The 20,774-nt window shown below is 57.0% G+C and overlaps 1 protein-coding gene across 1 annotated transcript in view; it reads left to right on the top strand.

Moving 5' to 3' along the window:
• The window catches only part of SLC22A15 (solute carrier family 22 member 15), a 121,686-nt gene extending 103,381 nt beyond the window's left edge, over window positions 1–18,305 (top strand). Inside the window, exons 12-13 of the mRNA XM_075593276.1 lie at window positions 13,500–13,682; window positions 14,807–18,305. Of these exons, the coding sequence (XP_075449391.1) occupies window positions 13,500–13,682; window positions 14,807–14,890 (267 nt within the window). The 3' untranslated portion in view covers window positions 14,891–18,305. The remainder of the gene's footprint in view (window positions 1–13,499; window positions 13,683–14,806) is intronic.
• Window positions 18,306–20,774: the final 2,469 nt, after the last annotated feature.

The following is a 20,774-nucleotide window of genomic DNA, read 5'->3' as shown; positions in this document are numbered from 1 at the left end:
GGGCTGTGCTTGTGTTTCTCAGCGGGCTGCGCTTGTGTTTCTCAGCGGGCTGCGCTTGTGTTTCTCAGCGGGCTGCGCTTGCGTTTTTCAGCGGGCTGTGTGTTTCTCAGCGGCCTGCGCTTGTGTTTCTCAGCGCTTGTGTTTCTCCGCGGGCTGCGCTTGTGTTTCTCAGCGCTTGTGTTTCTCCGCGGGCTGCGCTTGTGTTTCTCAGCGGGCTGCGCTTGCGTTTTTCAGCGGGCTGTGTGTTTCTCAGCGGCCTGCGCTTGTGTTTCTCAGCGCTTGTGTTTCTCAGCGGGCTGCGCTTGTGTTTCTCAGCGCTTGTGTTTCTCCGTGGGCTGCGCTTGTGTTTCTCAGCGGGCTGCGCTTGTGTTTCTCAGCGGCCTGCGCTTGTGTTTCTCAGTGGGCTGCGCTTGCGTTTCTCAGCGGGCTGCGCTTGTGTTTCTCAGCGCTTGTGTTTCTCCGTGGGCTGCGCTTGTGTTTCTCAGCGGGCTGCGCTTGTGTTTCTCAGCGGTCTGCGCTTGTGTTTCTCAGTGGGCTGCGCTTGCGTTTCTCAGCGGGCTGCGCTTGTGTTTCTCAGCGGTCTGTGCTTGTTTTTCAGCGGCCTGCGCTTGCGTTTCTCAGCGGGCTGCGCTTGCGTTTCTCAGCGGGCTGCGCTTGTGTTTCTCAGCGGGCTGCGCTTGTGTTTCTCAGCGGGCAGCGCTTGTGTTTCTCAGCGGGCTGCGCTTGTGTTTCTCAGCGGGCTGCGCCTGTTTCTCAGCGGGCTGCGGTTGCGTTTCTCAGCGGGCAGCGCTTGTGTTTCTCAGCGGGCTGCGCTTGTGTTTCTCAGCAGGCTGTGCTTGTGTTTCTCAGCGGGCTGCGCCTGTGTTTCTCAGCGGTCTGCGCTTGTGTTTCTCAGCGGTCTGCGCTTGTGTTTCTCAGCGGGCTGCGCTTGCGTTTTTCAGCGGGCTGTGTGTTTCTCAGCGGCCTGCGCTTGTGTTTCTCAGCGCTTGTGTTTCTCCGCGGGCTGCGCTTGTGTTTCTCAGTGCTTGTGTTTCTCCGCGGGCTGCGCTTGTGTTTCTCAGCGGGCTGCGCTTGCGTTTCTCAGCGGGCTGTGTGTTTCTCAGCGGCCTGCGCTTGTGTTTCTCAGCGCTTGTGTTTCTCAGCGGGCTGCGCTTGTGTTTCTCAGCGCTTGTGTTTCTCCGTGGGCTGCGCTTGTGTTTCTCAGCGGGCTGCGCTTGTGTTTCTCAGCGGTCTGTGCTTGTTTTTCAGCGGCCTGCGCTTGCGTTTCTCAGCGGGCTGCGCTTGCGTTTCTCAGCGGGCTGCGCTTGTGTTTCTCAGCGGGCTGCGCTTGTGTTTCTCAGCGGGCAGCGCTTGTGTTTCTCAGCGGGCTGCGCTTGTGTTTCTCAGCGGGCTGCGCCTGTGTTTCTCAGCGGGCTGCGCTTGCGTTTCTCAGCGGGCAGCGCTTGTGTTTCTCAGCGGGCTGCGCTTGTGTTTCTCAGCAGGCTGTGCTTGTGTTTCTCAGCGGGCTGCGCCTGTGTTTCTCAGCGGTCTGCGCTTGTGTTTCTCAGCGGTCTGCGCTTGTGTTTCTCAGCGGGCTGCGCTTGTGTTTCTCAGCGGGCTGTGCTTGTGTTTCTCAGCGGGCTGCGCTTGCGTTTCTCAGCGGGCTGCGCTTGCGTTTCTCAGCGGGCTGCGCTTGCGTTTCTCAGCGGGCTGCGCTTGCGTTTCTCAGCGGGCTGTGCTTGTGTTTCTCAGCGCTTGTGTTTCTCAGCGGGCTGCGCTTGTGTTTCTCAGCGGGCTGCGCTTGTGTTTCTCAGCGGGCTGCGCTTGTGTTTCTCAGCGGGCTGCGCTTGTGTTTCTCAGCGGGCTGCGCTTGTGTTTCTCAGCGGGCTGCGCTTGTGTTTCTCAGCGGTCTGCGCTTGTGTTTCTCAGCGGGCTGCGCTTGTGTTTCTCAGCGGTCTGCGCTTGTGTTTCTCAGCGGGCTGCGCCTGTGTTTCTCAGCGGGCTGTGTGTTTCTCAGCGGGCTGCGCTTGTGTTTCTCAGCGGTCTGCGCTTGTGTTTCTCAGCGGGCTGCGCTTGTGTTTCTCAGCGGGCTGCGCTTGTGTTTGTCAGCGGGCTGCGCTTGTGTTTCTCAGCGGGCTGCGCTTGTGTTTCTCAGCGGGCTGCGCCTGTGTTTCTCAGCGGGCTGCGCATGTGTTTCTCAGCGGGCTGCGCTTGTGTTTCTCAGCGGGCTGCGCTTATGTTTCTCAGTGGGCTGCGCTTGTGTTTCTCAGCGGGCTGCGCCTGTGTTTCTCAGCGGGCTGCGCTTGTGTTTCTCAGCGGGCTGCGCTTGCGTTTCTCAGCGGGCAGCGCTTGTGTTTCTCAGCGGGCTGCGCCTGTGTTTCTCAGCGGTCTGCGCTTGTGTTTCTCAGCGGGCTGCGCCTGTGTTTCTCAGCGGGCTGCGCTTGCGTTTCTCAGCGGGCAGCGCTTGTGTTTCTCAGCGGGCTGCGCTTGTGTTTCTCAGCAGGCTGTGCTTGTGTTTCTCAGCGGGCTGCGCCTGTGTTTCTCAGCGGTCTGCGCTTGTGTTTCTCAGCGGTCTGCGCTTGTGTTTCTCAGCGGGCTGCGCTTGTGTTTCTCAGCGGGCTGCGCTTGCGTTTCTCAGCGGGCTGCGCTTGCGTTTCTCAGCGGGCTGCGCTTGCGTTTCTCAGCGGGCTGCGCTTGCGTTTCTCAGCGGGCTGTGCTTGTGTTTCTCAGCGCTTGTGTTTCTCAGCGGGCTGCGCTTGTGTTTCTCAGCGGGCTGCGCTTGTGTTTCTCAGCGGGCTGCGCTTGTGTTTCTCAGCGTGCTGCGCTTGTGTTTCTCAGCGGGCTGCGCTTGTGTTTCTCAGCGGTCTGCGCTTGTGTTTCTCAGCGGGCTGCGCTTGTGTTTCTCAGCGGTCTGCGCTTGTGTTTCTCAGCGGGCTGCGCCTGTGTTTCTCAGCGGGCTGTGTGTTTCTCAGCGGGCTGCGCTTGTGTTTCTCAGCGGTCTGCGCTTGTGTTTCTCAGCGGGCTGCGCTTGTGTTTCTCAGCGGGCTGCGCTTGTGTTTCTCAGCGGTCTGCGCTTGTGTTTCTCAGCGGGCTGCGCTTGTGTTTCTCAGCGGGCTGCGCCTGTGTTTCTCAGCGGGCTGCGCATGTGTTTCTCAGCGTGCTGCGCTTGTGTTTCTCAGCGGGCTGCGCTTATGTTTCTCAGTGGGCTGCGCTTGTGTTTCTCAGCGGGCTGCGCCTGTGTTTCTCAGCGGGCTGCGCTTGTGTTTCTCAGCGGGCTGCGCTTGCGTTTCTCAGCGGGCAGCGCTTGTGTTTCTCAGCGGGCTGCGCCTGTGTTTCTCAGCGGGCTGCGCGTTTCTCAGCGGGCTGCGCTTGTGTTTTTCAGTGGGCTGCGCTTGTGTTTCTCAGCGGGCTACGCCTGTGTTTCTCAGCGGGCTACGCTTGTGTTTCTCAGCGGGCTGCGCCTGCGTTTCTCAGCGGGCTGCGCCTGCGTTTCTCAGCGGGCTGCGCTTGCGTTTATCAGCGGGCTGCGCCTGTGTTTCTCAGCGGGCTGCGCTTGCGTTTCTCAGCGGGCTGCGCTTGTGTTTCTCAGCGGGCAGCGCTTGCGTTTCTCAGCGGGCTGCGCTTGCGTTTCTCAGCGGGCTGCGCCTGTGTTTCTCAGCGGGCTGCGCTTGCGTTTCTCAGCGGGCAGCGCTTGCGTTTCTCAGCGGGCTGCGCTTGCGTTTCTCAGCGGGCTGCGCTTGTGTTTCTCAGCGGGCTGCGCTTGTGTTTCTCAGCGGGCTGCGCTTGTGTTTCTCAGCGGGCTGCACTTGTGTTTCTCAGCGGGCTGCGCTTGTGTTTCTCAGCGGGCTGCGCCTGTGTTTCTCAGGGCTTGTGTTTCTCAGCGGGCTGCGCTTGTGTTTCTCAGCGGGCTGCGCTTGTGTTTCTCAGCGGGCTGCGCTTGTGTTTCTCAGCGGGCTGCGCTTGTGTTTCTCAGCGGGCTGCGCTTGTGTTTCTCAGCGGGCTGCGCTTGTGTTTCTCAGCGGGCTGCGCTTGTGTTTCTCAGCGCTTGTGTTTCTCAGCGGGCTGCGCTTGTGTTTCTCAGCGGGCTGCGCTTGTGTTTCTCAGCGGGCTGCGCTTGCGTTTCTCAGCGGGCTGCGCTTGCATTTCTCAGCGGGCTGTGTGTTTCTCAGCGGCCTGCGCTTGTGTTTCTCAGCGCTTGTGTTTCTCCGCGGGCTGCGCTTTTGTTTCTCAGCGCTTGTGTTTCTCCGCGGGCTGCGCTTGTGTTTCTCAGCGGGCTGCGCTTGCGTTTTTCAGCGGGCTGTGTGTTTCTCAGCGGCCTGCGCTTGTGTTTCTCAGCGCTTGTGTTTCTCAGCGGGCTGCGCTTGTGTTTCTCAGCGGGCTGCGCTTGTGTTTCTCAGCGCTTGTGTTTCTCCGTGGGCTGCGCTTGCGTTTCTCAGCGGGCTGCGCTTGTGTTTCTCAGCGGCCTGCGCTTGTGTTTCTCAGCGGTCTGTGCTTGTTTTTCAGCGGCCTGCGCTTGCGTTTCTCAGCGGGCTGCGCTTGCGTTTCTCAGCGGGCTGCGCTTGTGTTTCTCAGCGGGCTGCGCTTGTGTTTCTCAGCGGGCTGCGCTTGTGTTTCTCAGCGGGCAGCGCTTGTGTTTCTCAGCGGGCTGCGCTTGTGTTTCTCAGCGGGCTGCGCCTGTGTTTCTCAGCGGGCTGCGCTTGCGTTTCTCAGCGGGCAGCGCTTGTGTTTCTCAGCGGGCTGCGCTTGTGTTTCTCAGCGGGCTGTGCTTGTGTTTCTCAGCGGGCTGCGCTTGTGTTTCTCAGCGGGCTGCGCTTGTGTTTCTCAGCGGGCTGCGCTTGCGTTTTTCAGCGGGCTGTGTGTTTCTCAGCGGCCTGCGCTTGTGTTTCTCAGCGCTTGTGTTTCTCCGCGGGCTGCGCTTGTGTTTCTCAGCGCTTGTGTTTCTCCGCGGGCTGCGCTTGTGTTTCTCAGCGGGCTGCGCTTGCGTTTTTCAGCGGGCTGTGTGTTTCTCAGCGGCCTGCGCTTGTGTTTCTCAGCGCTTGTGTTTCTCAGCGGGCTGCGCTTGTGTTTCTCAGCGCTTGTGTTTCTCCGTGGGCTGCGCTTGTGTTTCTCAGCGGGCTGCGCTTGTGTTTCTCAGCGGCCTGCGCTTGTGTTTCTCAGTGGGCTGCGCTTGCGTTTCTCAGCGGGCTGCGCTTGTGTTTCTCAGCGCTTGTGTTTCTCCGTGGGCTGCGCTTGTGTTTCTCAGCGGGCTGCGCTTGTGTTTCTCAGCGGCCTGCGCTTGTGTTTCTCAGTGGGCTGCGCTTGCGTTTCTCAGCGGGCTGCGCTTGTGTTTCTCAGCGGTCTGTGCTTGTTTTTCAGCGGCCTGCGCTTGCGTTTCTCAGCGGGCTGCGCTTGCGTTTCTCAGCGGGCTGCGCTTGTGTTTCTCAGCGGGCTGCGCTTGTGTTTCTCAGCGGGCAGCGCTTGTGTTTCTCAGCGGGCAGCGCTTGTGTTTCTCAGCGGGCTGCGCCTGTTTCTCAGCGGGCTGCGGTTGCGTTTCTCAGCGGGCAGCGCTTGTGTTTCTCAGCGGGCTGCGCTTGTGTTTCTCAGCAGGCTGTGCTTGTGTTTCTCAGCGGGCTGCGCCTGTGTTTCTCAGCGGTCTGCGCTTGTGTTTCTCAGCGGTCTGCGCTTGTGTTTCTCAGCGGGCTGCGCTTGCGTTTTTCAGCGGGCTGTGTGTTTCTCAGCGGCCTGCGCTTGTGTTTCTCAGCGCTTGTGTTTCTCCGCGGGCTGCGCTTGTGTTTCTCAGCGCTTGTGTTTCTCCGCGGGCTGCGCTTGTGTTTCTCAGCGGGCTGCGCTTGTGTTTCTCAGCGCTTGTGTTTCTCCGTGGGCTGCGCTTGTGTTTCTCAGCGGGCTGCGCTTGTGTTTCTCAGCGGTCTGTGCTTGTTTTTCAGCGGCCTGCGCTTGCGTTTCTCAGCGGGCTGCGCTTGCGTTTCTCAGCGGGCTGCGCTTGTGTTTCTCAGCGGGCTGCGCTTGTGTTTCTCAGCGGGCAGCGCTTGTGTTTCTCAGCGGGCTGCGCTTGTGTTTCTCAGCGGGCTGCGCCTGTGTTTCTCAGCGGGCTGCGCTTGCGTTTCTCAGCGGGCAGCGCTTGTGTTTCTCAGCGGGCTGCGCTTGTGTTTCTCAGCAGGCTGTGCTTGTGTTTCTCAGCGGGCTGCGCCTGTGTTTCTCAGCGGTCTGCGCTTGTGTTTCTCAGCGGTCTGCGCTTGTGTTTCTCAGCGGGCTGCGCTTGTGTTTCTCAGCGGGCTGCGCTTGTGTTTCTCAGCGGGCTGCGCTTGCGTTTCTCAGCGGGCTGCGCTTGCGTTTCTCAGCGGGCTGCGCTTGCGTTTCTCAGCGGGCTGCGCTTGCGTTTCTCAGCGGGCTGTGCTTGTGTTTCTCAGCGCTTGTGTTTCTCAGCGGGCTGCGCTTGTGTTTCTCAGCGGGCTGCGCTTGTGTTTCTCAGCGGGCTGCGCTTGTGTTTCTCAGCGGGCTGCGCTTGTGTTTCTCAGCGGTCTGCGCTTGTGTTTCTCAGCGGGCTGCGCTTGTGTTTCTCAGCGGTCTGCGCTTGTGTTTCTCAGCGGGCTGCGCCTGTGTTTCTCAGCGGGCTGTGTGTTTCTCAGCGGGCTGCGCTTGTGTTTCTCAGCGGTCTGCGCTTGTGTTTCTCAGCGGGCTGCGCTTGTGTTTCTCAGCGGGCTGCGCTTGTGTTTGTCAGCGGTCTGCGCTTGTGTTTCTCAGCGGGCTGCGCTTGTGTTTCTCAGCGGGCTGCGCCTGTGTTTCTCAGCGGGCTGCGCATGTGTTTCTCAGCGTGCTGCGCTTGTGTTTCTCAGCGGGCTGCGCTTATGTTTCTCAGTGGGCTGCGCTTGTGTTTCTCAGCTGGCTGCGCCTGTGTTTCTCAGCGGGCTGCGCTTGTGTTTCTCAGCGGGCAGCGCTTGTGTTTCTCAGCGGGCAGCGCTTGTGTTTCTCAGCGGGCTGCGCCTGTTTCTCAGCGGGCTGCGGTTGCGTTTCTCAGCGGGCAGCGCTTGTGTTTCTCAGCGGGCTGCGCTTGTGTTTCTCAGCAGGCTGTGCTTGTGTTTCTCAGCGGGCTGCGCCTGTGTTTCTCAGCGGTCTGCGCTTGTGTTTCTCAGCGGTCTGCGCTTGTGTTTCTCAGCGGGCTGCGCTTGCGTTTTTCAGCGGGCTGTGTGTTTCTCAGCGGCCTGCGCTTGTGTTTCTCAGCGCTTGTGTTTCTCCGCGGGCTGCGCTTGTGTTTCTCAGCGCTTGTGTTTCTCCGCGGGCTGCGCTTGTGTTTCTCAGCGGGCTGCGCTTGTGTTTCTCAGCGCTTGTGTTTCTCCGTGGGCTGCGCTTGTGTTTCTCAGCGGGCTGCGCTTGTGTTTCTCAGCGGTCTGTGCTTGTTTTTCAGCGGCCTGCGCTTGCGTTTCTCAGCGGGCTGCGCTTGCGTTTCTCAGCGGGCTGCGCTTGTGTTTCTCAGCGGGCTGCGCTTGTGTTTCTCAGCGGGCAGCGCTTGTGTTTCTCAGCGGGCTGCGCTTGTGTTTCTCAGCGGGCTGCGCCTGTGTTTCTCAGCGGGCTGCGCTTGCGTTTCTCAGCGGGCAGCGCTTGTGTTTCTCAGCGGGCTGCGCTTGTGTTTCTCAGCAGGCTGTGCTTGTGTTTCTCAGCGGGCTGCGCCTGTGTTTCTCAGCGGTCTGCGCTTGTGTTTCTCAGCGGTCTGCGCTTGTGTTTCTCAGCGGGCTGCGCTTGTGTTTCTCAGCGGGCTGTGCTTGTGTTTCTCAGCGGGCTGCGCTTGCGTTTCTCAGCGGGCTGCGCTTGCGTTTCTCAGCGGGCTGCGCTTGCGTTTCTCAGCGGGCTGCGCTTGCGTTTCTCAGCGGGCTGTGCTTGTGTTTCTCAGCGCTTGTGTTTCTCAGCGGGCTGCGCTTGTGTTTCTCAGCGGGCTGCGCTTGTGTTTCTCAGCGGGCTGCGCTTGTGTTTCTCAGCGGGCTGCGCTTGTGTTTCTCAGCGGTCTGCGCTTGTGTTTCTCAGCGGGCTGCGCTTGTGTTTCTCAGCGGTCTGCGCTTGTGTTTCTCAGCGGGCTGCGCCTGTGTTTCTCAGCGGGCTGTGTGTTTCTCAGCGGGCTGCGCTTGTGTTTCTCAGCGGTCTGCGCTTGTGTTTCTCAGCGGGCTGCGCTTGTGTTTCTCAGCGGGCTGCGCTTGTGTTTGTCAGCGGTCTGCGCTTGTGTTTCTCAGCGGGCTGCGCTTGTGTTTCTCAGCGGGCTGCGCCTGTGTTTCTCAGCGGGCTGCGCATGTGTTTCTCAGCGTGCTGCGCTTGTGTTTCTCAGCGGGCTGCGCTTATGTTTCTCAGTGGGCTGCGCTTGTGTTTCTCAGCTGGCTGCGCCTGTGTTTCTCAGCGGGCTGCGCTTGTGTTTCTCAGCGGGCTGCGCTTGCGTTTCTCAGCGGGCAGCGCTTGTGTTTCTCAGCGGGCTGCGCCTGTGTTTCTCAGCGGGCTGCGCGTTTCTCAGCGGGCTGCGCTTGTGTTTTTCAGGGGGCTGCGCTTGTGTTTCTCAGCGGGCTACGCCTGTGTTTCTCAGCGGGCTACGCCTGTGTTTCTCAGCGGGCTGCGCTTGTGTTTCTCAGCGGGCTGCGCCTGCGTTTCTCAGCGGGCTGCGCTTGCGTTTATCAGCGGGCTGCGCCTGTGTTTCTCAGCGGGCTGCGCTTGTGTTTCTCAGCGGGCTGCGCTTGTGTTTCTCAGCGGGCTGCGCTTGTGTTTCTCAGCGGGCTGCGCTTGTGTTTCTCAGCGGGCTGCGCCTGTGTTTCTCAGCGGGCTGCGCCTGTGTTTCTCAGCGGGCTGCGCTTGCGTTTCTCAGCGGGCTGCGCTTGCGTTTCTCAGCGGGCTGCGCTTGCGTTTCTCAGCGGGCTGCGCTTGCGTTTCTCAGCGGGCTGCGCTTGTGTTTCTCAGCGGGCAGCGCTTGTGTTTCTCAGCGGGCTGCGCCTGTGTTTCTCAGCGGGCTGCGCCTGTGTTTCTCAGCGGGCTGCGCTTGCGTTTCTCAGCGGGCAGCGCTTGTGTTTCTCAGCGGGCTGCGCTTGTGTTTCTCAGCGGGCTGCGCTTGTGTTTCTCAGCGGGCTGTGCTTGTGTTTCTCAGCGGGCTGTGCTTGTGTTTCTCAGCGGGCTGCGCTTGTGTTTCTCAGCGGGCTGCGCTTGTGTTTCTCAGCGGGCTGCGCTTGTGTTTCTCAGCTTGTGTTTCTCAGCGGGCTACGCTTGTGTTTCTCAGCGGGCTGCGCTTGTGTTTCTCAGCGGGCTGCGCCTGTGTTTCTCAGCTTGTGTTTCTCAGCGGGCTACGCTTGTGTTTCTCAGCGGGCTGCGCTTGTGTTTCTCAGCGGGCTGCGCCTGTGTTTCTTAGCGGACTGCGCTTGTGTTTCTCAGCGGGCTGCGCTTGTGTTTCTCAGCGGGCTGCGCCTGTGTTTTTCAGCGGGCTGCGCTTGTGTTTCTCAGTGCTTGTGTTTCTCAGCGGGCTGCGCTTGTGTTTCTCAGCGGGCTGCGCTTGTGTTTCTCAGCGGGCTGCGCTTGTGTTTCTCAGCGGGCTGCGCTTGTGTTTCTCAGCGGGCTGCGCTTGTGTTTCTCAGCGGGCTGCGCTTGTGTTTCTCAGCGGGCTGCGCTTGTGTTTCTCAGCGGGCTGCGCTTGTATTTCTCAGCGGGCTGCGCTTGTGTTTCTCAGCGGGCTGCGCTTGTGTTTCTCAGCGGTCTGCGCTTGTGTTTCTCAGCGTGCTGCGCCTGCGTTTCTCAGCGGGCTGCGCTTGCGTTTCTCAGCGGGCTGCGCTTGCGTTTCTCAGCGGGCTGCGCTTGCGTTTCTCAGCGGTCTGCGCTTGCGTTTCACAGCGGGCTGCGCTTGCGTTTCACAGCGGGCTGCGCTTGCGTTTCTCAGCGGGCTGCGCTTGCGTTTCTCAGCGGGCTGCGCTTGCGTTTCTCAGCGGGCTGCGCTTGCGTTTCTCAGCGAGCTGCGCTTGCGTTTCTCAGCGGTCTGCGCTTGCGTTTCTCAGCGGGCTGCGCTTGCGTTTCTCAGCGGGCTGCGCTTGTGTTTCTCAGCGGGCTGCGCTTGTGTTTCTCAGCGGGCTGCGCTTGTGTTTCTCAGCGGGCTGCGCTTGTGTTTCTCAGCGTGCTGCGCCTGCGTTTCACAGCGGGCTGCGCTTGCGTTTCTCAGCGGGCTGCGCTTGCGTTTCTCAGCGGGCTGCGCTTGCGTTTCTCAGCGGGCTGCGCTTGCGTTTCTCAGCGGTCTGCGCTTGCGTTTCTCAGCGGTCTGCGCTTGCGTTTCTCAGCGGTCTGCGCTTGCGTTTCTCAGCGGGCTGCGCTTGCGTTTCTCAGCGGGCTGCGCTTGTGTTTCTCAGCGGTCTGCGCTTGTGTTTCTCAGCGGTCTGCGCTTGTGTTTCTCAGCGGCCTGCGCTTGTGTTTCTCAGCGGGCTGTGCTTGTGTTTCTCAGCGGGCTGTGCTTGCGTTTCTCAGCGGGCTGCGCTTGTGTTTCTCAGCGGGCTGCGCTTGTGTTTCTCAGCGCTTGTGTTTCTCAGCGGGCTGCGCTTGTGTTTCTCAGCGGGCTGCGCTTGTGTTTCTCAGCGGGCTGCGCTTGTGTTTCTCAGCGGGCTGTGCTTGTGTTTCTCAGCGGGCTGCGCTTGCGTTTCTCAGCGGGCTGCGCTTGTGTTTCTCAGCGGGCTGCGCTTGTGTTTCTCAGCGGGCTGTGCTTGTGTTTCTCAGCGGGCTGCGCTTGTGTTTCTCAGCGGGCTGCGCTTGTGTTTCTCAGCGGGCTGCGCTTGTGTTTCTCAGCGGGCTGCGCTTGTGTTTCTCAGCGGGCTGCGCTTGTGTTTCTCAGCGCTTGTGTTTCTCAGCGGGCTGCGCTTGTGTTTCTCAGCGGGCTGCGCTTGTGTTTCTCAGCGGGCTGCGCTTGTGTTTCTCAGCGGGCTGCGCTTGTGTTTCTCAGCGGGCTGCGCTTGTGTTTCTCAGCGGGCTGCGCTTGTGTTTCTCAGCGGGCTGCGCTTGTGTTTCTCAGCGGGCTGCGCTTGTGTTTCTCAGCGGGCTGCGCCTGCGTTTCTCAGCGGGCTGCGCCTGCGTTTCTCAGCGGGCTGCGCTTGCGTTTATCAGCGGGCTGCGCCTGTGTTTCTCAGCGGGCTGCGCCTGTGTTTCTTAGCGGGCTGCGCTTGCGTTTCTCAGCGGGCAGCGCTTGTGTTTCTCAGCGGGCTGCGCCTGTGTTTCTCAGCGGGCTGTGCTTGTGTTTCTCAGCGGGCTGCGCTTGTGTTTCTCAGCGGGCTGCGCTTGTGTTTCTCAGCGGGCTGCGCTTGCGTTTCTCAGCGGGCTGCGCTTGTGTTTCTCAGCGGGCTGCGCTTGTGTTTCTCAGCGGGCTGCGCTTGTGTTTCTCAGCGGCCTGCGCTTGTGTTTCTCAGCGGGCTGTGCCTGCGTTTCTCAGCGGGCTGCGCTTGCGTTTCTCAGCGGGCTGCGCTTGCGTTTCTCAGCGGCTTGCGCTTGTGTTTCTCAGCGGGCCGCGCTTGTGTTTCTCAGCGGGCCGCGCTTGCGTTTCTCAGCGCGCTGCGCTTGCGTTTCTCAGCGGGCTGCGCTTGTGTTTCTCAGCGGGCTGCGCTTGTGTTTCTCAGCTTGTGTTTCTCAGCGGGCTGCGCTTGTGTTTCTCAGCGGGCTGCGCCTGTGTTTCTCAGCTTGTGTTTCTCAGCGGGCTACGCTTGTGTTTCTCAGCGGGCTGCGCTTGTGTTTCTCAGCTTGTGTTTCTCAGCGGGCTACGCTTGTGTTTCTCAGCGGGCTGCGCTTGTGTTTCTCAGCGGGCTGCGCTTGTGTTTCTCAGCGGGCTGCGCTTGTGTTTCTCAGCGGGCTGCGCTTGTGTTTCTCAGCGGGCTGCGCTTGTGTTTCTCAGCGGGCTGCGCTTGTGTTTCTCAGCGGGCTGCGCTTGTGTTTCTCAGCGGGCTGCGCTTGTGTTTCTCAGCGGGCTGCGCTTGTGTTTCTCAGCGGTCTGCGCTTGTGTTTCTCAGCGGGCTGAGCTTGTGTTTCTCAGCGGGCTGCGCCTGTGTTTCTCAGCGGGCTGCGCTTGTGTTTCTCAGCGGGCTGCGCTTGTGTTTCTCAGCGGGCTGCGCCTGTGTTTCTCAGCGGGCTGCGCCTGTGTTTCTCAGCGGGCTGCGCCTGTGTTTCTCAGCGGGCTGCGCTTGTGTTTTTCAGTGGGCTGCGCTTGTGTTTCTCAGCGGGCTGCGCCTGTGTTTCTCAGCGGGCTGCGCTTGTGTTTCTCAGCGGGCTGCGCCTGCGTTTCTCAGCGGGCTGCGCTTGTGTTTCTCAGCGGGCTGCGCCTGCGTTTCTCAGCGGGCTGCGCTTGCGTTTCTCAACGGGCTGCGCCTGTGTTTCTCAGCGGGCTGCGCTTGCGTTTCTCAACGGGCTGCGCCTGTGTTTCTCAGCGGGCTGCGCTTGTGTTTCTCAGCGGGCTGCGCTTGTGTTTCTCAGCGGGCTGCGCTTGTGTTTCTCAGCGGGCTGCGCTTGCGTTTCTCAGCGGGCTGCGCTTGTGTTTCTCAGCGGGCTGCGCTTGTGTTTCTCAGCGGGCTGCGCTTGTGTTTCTCAGCGGGCTGCGCTTGCGTTTCTCAGCGGGCTGCGCTTGTGTTTCTCAGCGGGCTGCGCTTGTGTTTCTCAGCGGGCTGCGCTTGTGTTTCTCAGCGGGCTGCGCTTGTGTTTCTCAGCGGGCTGTGCTTGTTTCTCAGCGGGCTGCGCTTGTGTTTCTCAGCGGGCTGCGCTTGTGTTTCTCAGCGGGCTGCGCCTGTGTTTTTCAGCGGGCTGCGCTTGTGTTTCTCAGCGGGCTGCGCTTGTGTTTCTCAGCGGGCTGCGCTTGTGTTTCTCAGCGGGCCGTGCTTGTGTTTCTCAGCGGGCTGCGCTTGTGTTTCTCAGCGGGCTGCGCTTGTGTTTCTCAGCGGGCCGCGCTTGTGTTTCTCAGCGGGCTGCGCTTGTGTTTCTTAGCGGGCTGCGCTTGTGTTTCTCAGCGCCTGTGTTTCTCAGCGGGCTGCACTTGTGTTTCTCAGCGGACTGCGCTTGTGTTTCTCAGCGGGCTGCGCTTGTGTTTCTCAGCGGGCTGCTCTTGTGTTTCTCAGCGGGCTGCGCTTGTGTTTCTCAGCGGGCTGCGCTTGTGTTTCTCAGCGGGCTGCGCTTGTGTTTCTCAGCGGGCTGCGCTTGTGTTTCTCAGCGGGCTGCGCTTGTGTTTCTCAGCGGCCTGCGCTTGTGTTTCTCAGCGGCCTGCGCTTGTGTTTCTCAGCGGCCTGCGCTTGTGTTTCTCAGCGGGCTGTGCCTGCGTTTCTCAGCGGGCTGCGCTTGCGTTTCTCAGCGGGCTGCGCTTGCGTTTCTCAGCGGCTTGCGCTTGTGTTTCTCAGCGGGCCGCGCTTGTGTTTCTCAGCGGGCTGCGCTTGCGTTTCTCAGCGCGCTGCGCTTGCGTTTCTCAGTGCGCTGCGCTTGCGTTTCTCAGCGGGCTGCGCTTGTGTTTCTCAGCGGGCTGCGCTTGCGTTTCTCAGCAGGCTGTGCTTGTTTTTCAGCGGGCGGTTCAGTGGTCTCTTCCGTTTATCGTGTTCGGAGCCGCCGGCCTCTCTGCGGGGGTCCTCAGCCTCCTGTTACCGGAGACCCTTAATACCCCTCTCCCTGAGACGCTGTCAGACCTGCACGTGTGCCTGTACCGCCGGTTGGGCATGGAGGAGGTGTCACTGCAGCCCCTGAACACGGTGTGTAGAGCGCGCAGGGAGCACGCCAGGATTCGGAGCATGCATGGAGCCAGAGAGCACGCCGGGAGTGCGCAGGGAGATAGAGCACGGCGGGAGATGCGGAGCGAGCAGGGAACCAGAGAGCACGCCGGGAGTGCGCAGGGAGACAGAGCACGGCGGGAGACGCAGAGTGCGCATGGAACCAGAGACCAAGCCGGGAGTGCGCAGGGAGATAGAGCACGGCGGGAGACGCGGAGTGCGCATGGAGCAAGAGAGCACGCCAGGATGCGGAGTGCGCATGGAGCCAGAGACCAAGCCGGGAGTGCGCAGGGAGATAGAGCACGCTGGGAGACGTGGAGCGTGCGGGGAACCAGAGACCAGGCCGGGTGTGCGCAGGGTGCCACAGAGCATGCCGGGAGCCGCGGAGCGTGCTGCGAGCCAGAGAGCACGCCGGGAGCTGCGGAGTGCGCATGGAGCCAGAGACCAGTTTGGGAGCGCGCAGCGAGTCAGAGAGCATGCCGGGATCCGTGGAGCGTATGTGGAGCCAGGAATCGCGCAGGGAAACAGAGAGCATGCCGAGGAGCCACAGAGCGCGCAGGGAGCCAGTGAGCGCACAGGGAGCCATAGAACACGCCAGGAGTGCGCAGCGAGTCAGGGATCGTGCAAGGCGCGGCGGAGCGCGCAGGGAGCAGCTGAACGCGCAGGGAGAGACACGGAGTGCGCAGGGAGTCATGCCGAAGCAAGAGTGAAAGTAAAGCAGGAGAAAGGGATAAGGGAGGGAGAAAAAGATTGAGGAGGAGGGAAAGAGGGATTGAGAAGGTAAAGGGGGAGAGAGATGTAGAGGTGAAGAGAAAAAAATGGTGAATAAGGAGGGAAAGCAAAAGAGAGGAGGAAAGAGGGAAAACAGGATAAGAGAAGGGTTGGAAGAAAGAGAGAGGACAGAGAAAAAAGGTAGGAAGAGAAGAATGACGGGAGGGCACAGGGAAGCGGGTACAATAAAGGGGTGGGCTCTGGAGGGCACAGTGAAGCGGGTACAATAAAGGGGTGGGCTCGGGAGGGCACAGTGAAGCGGGTACAATAAAGGGGTGGGCTCGGGAGGGCGGTATACAGGGGGGTCTCTGTGGATGCTGATGTCTCTGTCTCAGCAGGGGAAGCCTGGACGTGTCGCTGGGGGGAGCAGTGACGAGGAGGAGGAGGAGGAACACGAGGAGACCCAGGCACTGATATGACAGACCCCGGGGTGATTATCTTTTGCCCCCAGCGAACATGGGGCAGAAATGGGATCCAGTGGCATGAAGGCATCAGAGGAGAAGGGTTATCAGAGACATTACTGGCTGAGCCACGGATTTGACATGGAAGCTGAGGCAGTGACTGTCCCCGGGAAAGTACTCCTGTATGGAGCAGGGAAACTGCTCAGGGACCATGAAGGGTCTCACCCAGGGGACATCGGGAGTGTCACAGCTCAGGGGATGAGTGGCAGCTCAGAGCGGGAGTGTCACAGCTCAGGGGATGAGTGTCCGCTCAGAGCGGGAGTGTCACAGCTCGGGATGAGTGTCCACTCAGAGCGGGAGTGTTTAAAGGACATAAGTGGCAGCTCAGAGCGGGAGTGTCACAGCTCAGGGGATGAGTGTCCGCTCAGAGCGGGAGTGTTTAAAGGACATGAGTGGCAGCTCAGGATGTAAAGAGTAATCGTTCAGAGGGGCAGCGCTTGGGGAGTATGAGTGGCATCTCAGAGGGACAGAGCTCAGGGTATGAGTGAGAGCTCAGGGACAGAGCTCAGGGTATGAGTGGCAGCTCAGAGGGACAGAGCTCAGGGTATGAGTGAGAGCTCAGGGTGTGAGTGAAAGCTCAGGGTATGAGTGAGAGCTCAGAGGGACAGAGCTCAGGGTATGAGTGAGATCTCAGAGGGACAGAGCTCAGGGTATGAGTGAGAGCTCAGGGTATGAGTGAGAGCTCAGAGGGACAGAGCTCAGGGTATGAGTGAGCGCTCAGAGGGACAGAGCTCAGGGTATGAGTGAGAGCTCAGGGACAGAGCTCAGGGTATGAGTGAGAGCTCAGAGACAGAGCTCAGGGTATGAGTGAGAGCTCAGAGGGACAGAGCTCAGGGTATGAGTGAGATCTCAGAGGGACAGAGCTCAGGGTATGAGTGAGAGCTCAGGGTATGAGTGAGAGCTCAGAGGGACAGAGCTCAGGGTATGAGTGAGCGCTCAGAGGGACAGAGCTCAGGGTATGAGTGAGAGCTCAGAGACAGAGCTCAGGGTATGAGTGAGAGCTCAGGGACAGAGCTCAGGGTATGCGTGAGATCTCAGAGACAGAGCTCAGGGTATGAGTGAGAGCTCAGGGTATGAGTGAGAGCTCAGAGACAGAGCTCAGGGTATGAGTGAGAGCTCAGGGTGGGAGTGAGAGCTCAGAGGGACAGAGCTCAGGGTATGAGTGAGAGCTCAGAGGGACAGAGCTCGGGGTATGAGTGAGAGCTCACAGGGACAGAGCTCAGGTTATGAGTGAGAGCTCAGAGGGACAGAGCTCAGGGTATGAGTGAGAGCTCAGAGGGACAGAGCTCAGGGTATGAGTGAGCGCTCAGAGGGACAGAGCTCAGGGTATGAGTGAGAGCTCAGGGACAGAGCTCAGGGTATGAGTGAGAGCTCAGCGACAGAGCCCAGGGTATGAGTGAGAGCTCAGAGGGACAGCTCAGGGTATGAGTGAGAGCTCAGGGTATGATTGAGAGCTCAGAGACAGAGCTCAGGGTATGAGTGAGAGCTCGGTGTGAATGAGAGCTCAGGGTATGAGTGAGAGCTCAGAGGGACAGAGCTCAGGGTATTAGTGAGCGCTCAGAGGGACAGAGCTCAGGGTATGAGTAAGAGCTCAGGGACAGAGCTCAGGGTATGAGTGAGAGCTCAGAGACAGAGCTCAGGGTATGAGTGAGAGCTCAGAGGGACAGAGCTCAGGGTATGAGTGAGATCTCAGAGGGACAGAGCTCAGGGTATGAGTGAGAGCTCAGGGTATGAGTGAGAGCTCAGAGGGACAGAGCTCAGGGTATGAGTGAGCGCTCAGAGGGACAGAGCTCAGGGTATGAGTGAGAGCTCAGAGACAGAGCTCAGGGTATGAGTGAGAGCTCAGGGACAGAGCTCAGGGTATGCGTGAGATCTCAGAGACAGAGCTCAGGGTATGAGTGAGAGCTCAGGGTATGAGTGAGAGCTCAGAGACAGAGCTCAGGGTATGAGTGAGAGCTCAGGGTGGGAGTGAGAGCTCAGAGGGACAGAGCTCAGGGTATGAGTGAGAGCTCAGAGGGACAGAGCTCGGGGTATGAGTGAGAGCTCAGAGGGACAGAGCTCAGGGTATGAGTGAGAGCTCAGAGGGACAGAGCTCAGGGTATGAGTGAGAGCTCAGAGGGACAGAGCTCAGGGTATGAGTGAGCGCTCAGAGGGACAGAGCTCAGGGTATGAGTGAGAGCTCAGGGACAGAGCTCAGGGTATGAGTGAGAGCTCAGAGACAGAGCCCAGGGTATGAGTGAGAGCTCAGAGGGACAGCTCAGGGTATGAGTGAGAGCTCAGGGTATGATTGAGAGCTCAGAGACAGAGCTCAGGGTATGAGTGAGAGCTCGGTGTGAATGAGAGCTCAGGGTATGAGTGAGAGCTCAGAGGGACAGAGCTCAGGGTATGAGTGAGCGCTCAGAGGGACAGAGCTCAGGGTATGAGTGAGAGCTCAGGGACAGAGCTCAGGGTATGAGTGAGAGCTCAGAGACAGAGCTCAGGGTATGAGTGAGAGCTCAGAGGGACAGAGCTCAGGGTATGAGTGAGAGCTCAGAGGGACAGAGCTCAGGGTATGAGTGAGAGCTCAGAGACAGAGCTCAGGGTATGAGTGAGAGCTCAGAGGGACAGAGCTCAGGTTATGAGTGAGAGCTCAGTGGGACAGAGCTCAGGGTATGAGTGAGAGCTCAGAGACAGAGCTCAAGGTATGAGTGAGAGCTCAGAGACAGAGCTAAGGGTATGAGTGCGAGCTCAGGGACAGAGCTCAGGGTATGAGTGAGCGCTCAGAGGGACACAAGTGAAAGCTCGGGGGGATAGAGTATGAGTAGGGACAGAGGTCGGAGGGTGTCACGTATGGCACACCTGTGAGCACGTGACCTGCATACAGGACAAGGGTTAATGGCCCACTTTCACCTTATGAAAAGGAGAGCCAACGCACTCCGGATTTGCTGAATAAGAAGATGTATTGCGCCACACAACGTTTCGACCGTGAAGGTCTTTATCAAGTGACAGACATGTCACATCAGCTCAGATCAGGATTAGCATGACAGGCACCCACTGAACAAGCAGCAGCGGTAATATTGTATGTATGTCTTCTTTATTCTGGTGTGCAGCATACTACTTCCTGTTTACCACTTTTCACCTTCGCACAGGCCCTTCAAATTAACAATATCTCCCCTTAATCCGTCCCGATATACCCTCTGTCACTGACAGCACACAAGTGTGCACGTGACTTAGATATACAACAAGGGTTAATACAAACAGCTACTCTACCCAACTCACCTTTCTCCTGTGAACGGTACTTTCTGTGAGTTAATATTAACCCCTTAATTGCAATCATATTTTACGCTGTCACCATCCAAGAATTATGCAAATAAAAACATGTAAAATGAATATATCTGCCAGGGTCTCGTGTCCCTGTTTACATAGAAAAAACTATGCCCTTAATGCACAAAAATCTGTTGTTACAAAATGTGTCCAAAAATGTAAACACTTTCTCCAGAACGGCAACAGTTTATTCAGAGCCCCAAAGTATCACTTATTAAATGTTTTAATATATATAACAATTACAGTGCTTCGATTACAGAAAAGGGATTACAAGAACATACAATTGCAGTAAATGCAGAACAGTTTCTTAAAATAACAGGATACAACATAAAACAGAAATCCCTGTACTTTACCGTACCTCAGGATTTTCTCCCACAGAGGTCACAGGCGCAGAAATTAGACTTCACCTGTTTGGTCCAAAACAAACCTCTGTGCAAATCTGATTTTCAAAATACTTTGCTAAGTCTTATTTACTATTTTATCCCCACTGAATCCACATAAGCCCGGCGCCCTGTCGTAAATCAGCTGGAGTTTGACAGTTTTTACGTCAGAGAAAAAAACAACTTGTACGGAAAACCGTTTAAGTTTTACCTCGATATATAAACGCACTCATAACTTCCCTTTCCGTACCTCGATATATAAACGCACTTATAACTTCCCTTTCCGTACCTCGATATATATACGCACTCATAACTTCCCTTCTGTACCTGGATATATAAACGCACTCATAATTTCCCTTCTGTACCTGGATATATAAACGCACTCATAACTTCCCTTTCCGTACCTCGATATATAAACGCACTCATAACTTCCCTTCTGTACCTCGATATATAAACGCACTCATAACTTCCCTTTCCATACCTCGATATATAAACGCGCTCATAACTTCCCTTCTGTACCTCGATGTATAAACGCACTGATAACTTCCCTTCTGTACCTCGATATATAAACGCACTCATAACTTCCCTTTCCTTACCTCGATATATAAACGCACTCATAACTTCCCTTTCTGTATCTCGATAAATAAACGCACTCATAACTTCCCTTCTGTACCTCGATATATAAACGCACTCATAACTTCCCTTCTGTACCTCGATATATAAACGCACTCATAACTTCCCTTTCTGTACCTCGATATATAAACGCACTCATAACTTCCCTTCTGTACCTCGATATATAAACGCACTCATAACTTCCCTTCTGTACCTCGATATATAAACGCACTCATAACTTCCCTTCTGTACCTCGATATATATATACGCACTCATAACTTCCCTTCTGTACCTCGATATATAAACGCACTCATAACTTCCCTTTCCGTACCTCGATATATATACGCACTCATAGCTTCCCTTCTGTACCTCGATATATATATATACCCACTCATAACTTCCCTTCTGTACCTCGATATATATATACGCACTCATAACTTCCCTTCTGTACCTCGATATATATATATACGCACTCATAACTTCCCTTTCCGTACCTCGATATATAAACGCACTCATAACTTCCCTTCTGTACCTCGATATATATAAACGCACTCATAACTTCCCTTTCCGTACCTCGATATATAAACGCATACCTCGATATATAAACGCACTCATAACTTCCCTTTCCGTACCTCGATATATAAACGCACTCATAACTTCCCGTTCCGTACCTCAATATATAAACGCACTCATAACTTCCCTTTCCGTACCTCAATATGTAAACGCACTCATAACTTCTCTTTCCGTACCTGAGGGTGACGGTAATGAGAGACCAACAAACAGACCTGATTTAGATCGCTTGCATTTTTTAGAAGCAGGCCCGAGTTACCTCCTCTTCACCGAAAAGGGAAAACCAGGAGAGGCCAAAAAGGATGGGCTAAGAGACAGGAACGTTTGGGCTTTCAGAGGCAGGTAAAGACGACGTTACAGGAGGCGCAGGTAGATACACTCAGTTTAGACACCAATCAAGTTATTAACCTTTCAGATCAAACACTGACTAGTGATCAGATTAGTGCATTAAACAAAGGTCTGTCGTTTTTTCCTTCAGAAAACTTCCATATCTTTGATTGGGTAAAAGACACCAACCTTTTTTGTAGGAAACTCCTACTTCATAAATTCTTTGATAGGAAAGAATTGTTTAGACTGAAAAATGAAGGTCTCATACATTTAGATCAACTGCATGTTGATAACATGAGACCTTACCGCCCTCCTTGAGGAATCTAGTAGAACTGAGGGAGAAGGCCCTTTTTCAGACCTGAGACCAAGGTCTAATTTTACTCCACCTCTGACAACAAGTCCCAACGTCGAAATGTTTATAAGGCTGGTTACTAAAGATCTAGAAAAACTATCAGTCCATCATAAACTTGATAACTTGACCCCTCCTGAACGTTAAGGGTTAAAAGATCTACAAAAGAATGTGACGATCACTGTAAAACCTTCTGATAAAGGAGGAAATACAGTGATTATGAACACTACAGATTACATCAAAATGTGCACCCGTTTATTATCTGACACTAAGTGTTACAAGACATAAGCAAAGCCCTACT

The sequence above is a fragment of the Ascaphus truei genome, chromosome 3 (assembly GCF_040206685.1).
Source record: "Ascaphus truei isolate aAscTru1 chromosome 3, aAscTru1.hap1, whole genome shotgun sequence".
Lineage (NCBI taxonomy): Eukaryota > Metazoa > Chordata > Amphibia > Anura > Ascaphidae > Ascaphus > Ascaphus truei.
This window is presented reverse-complemented; position numbering and strand designations above follow the sequence as displayed.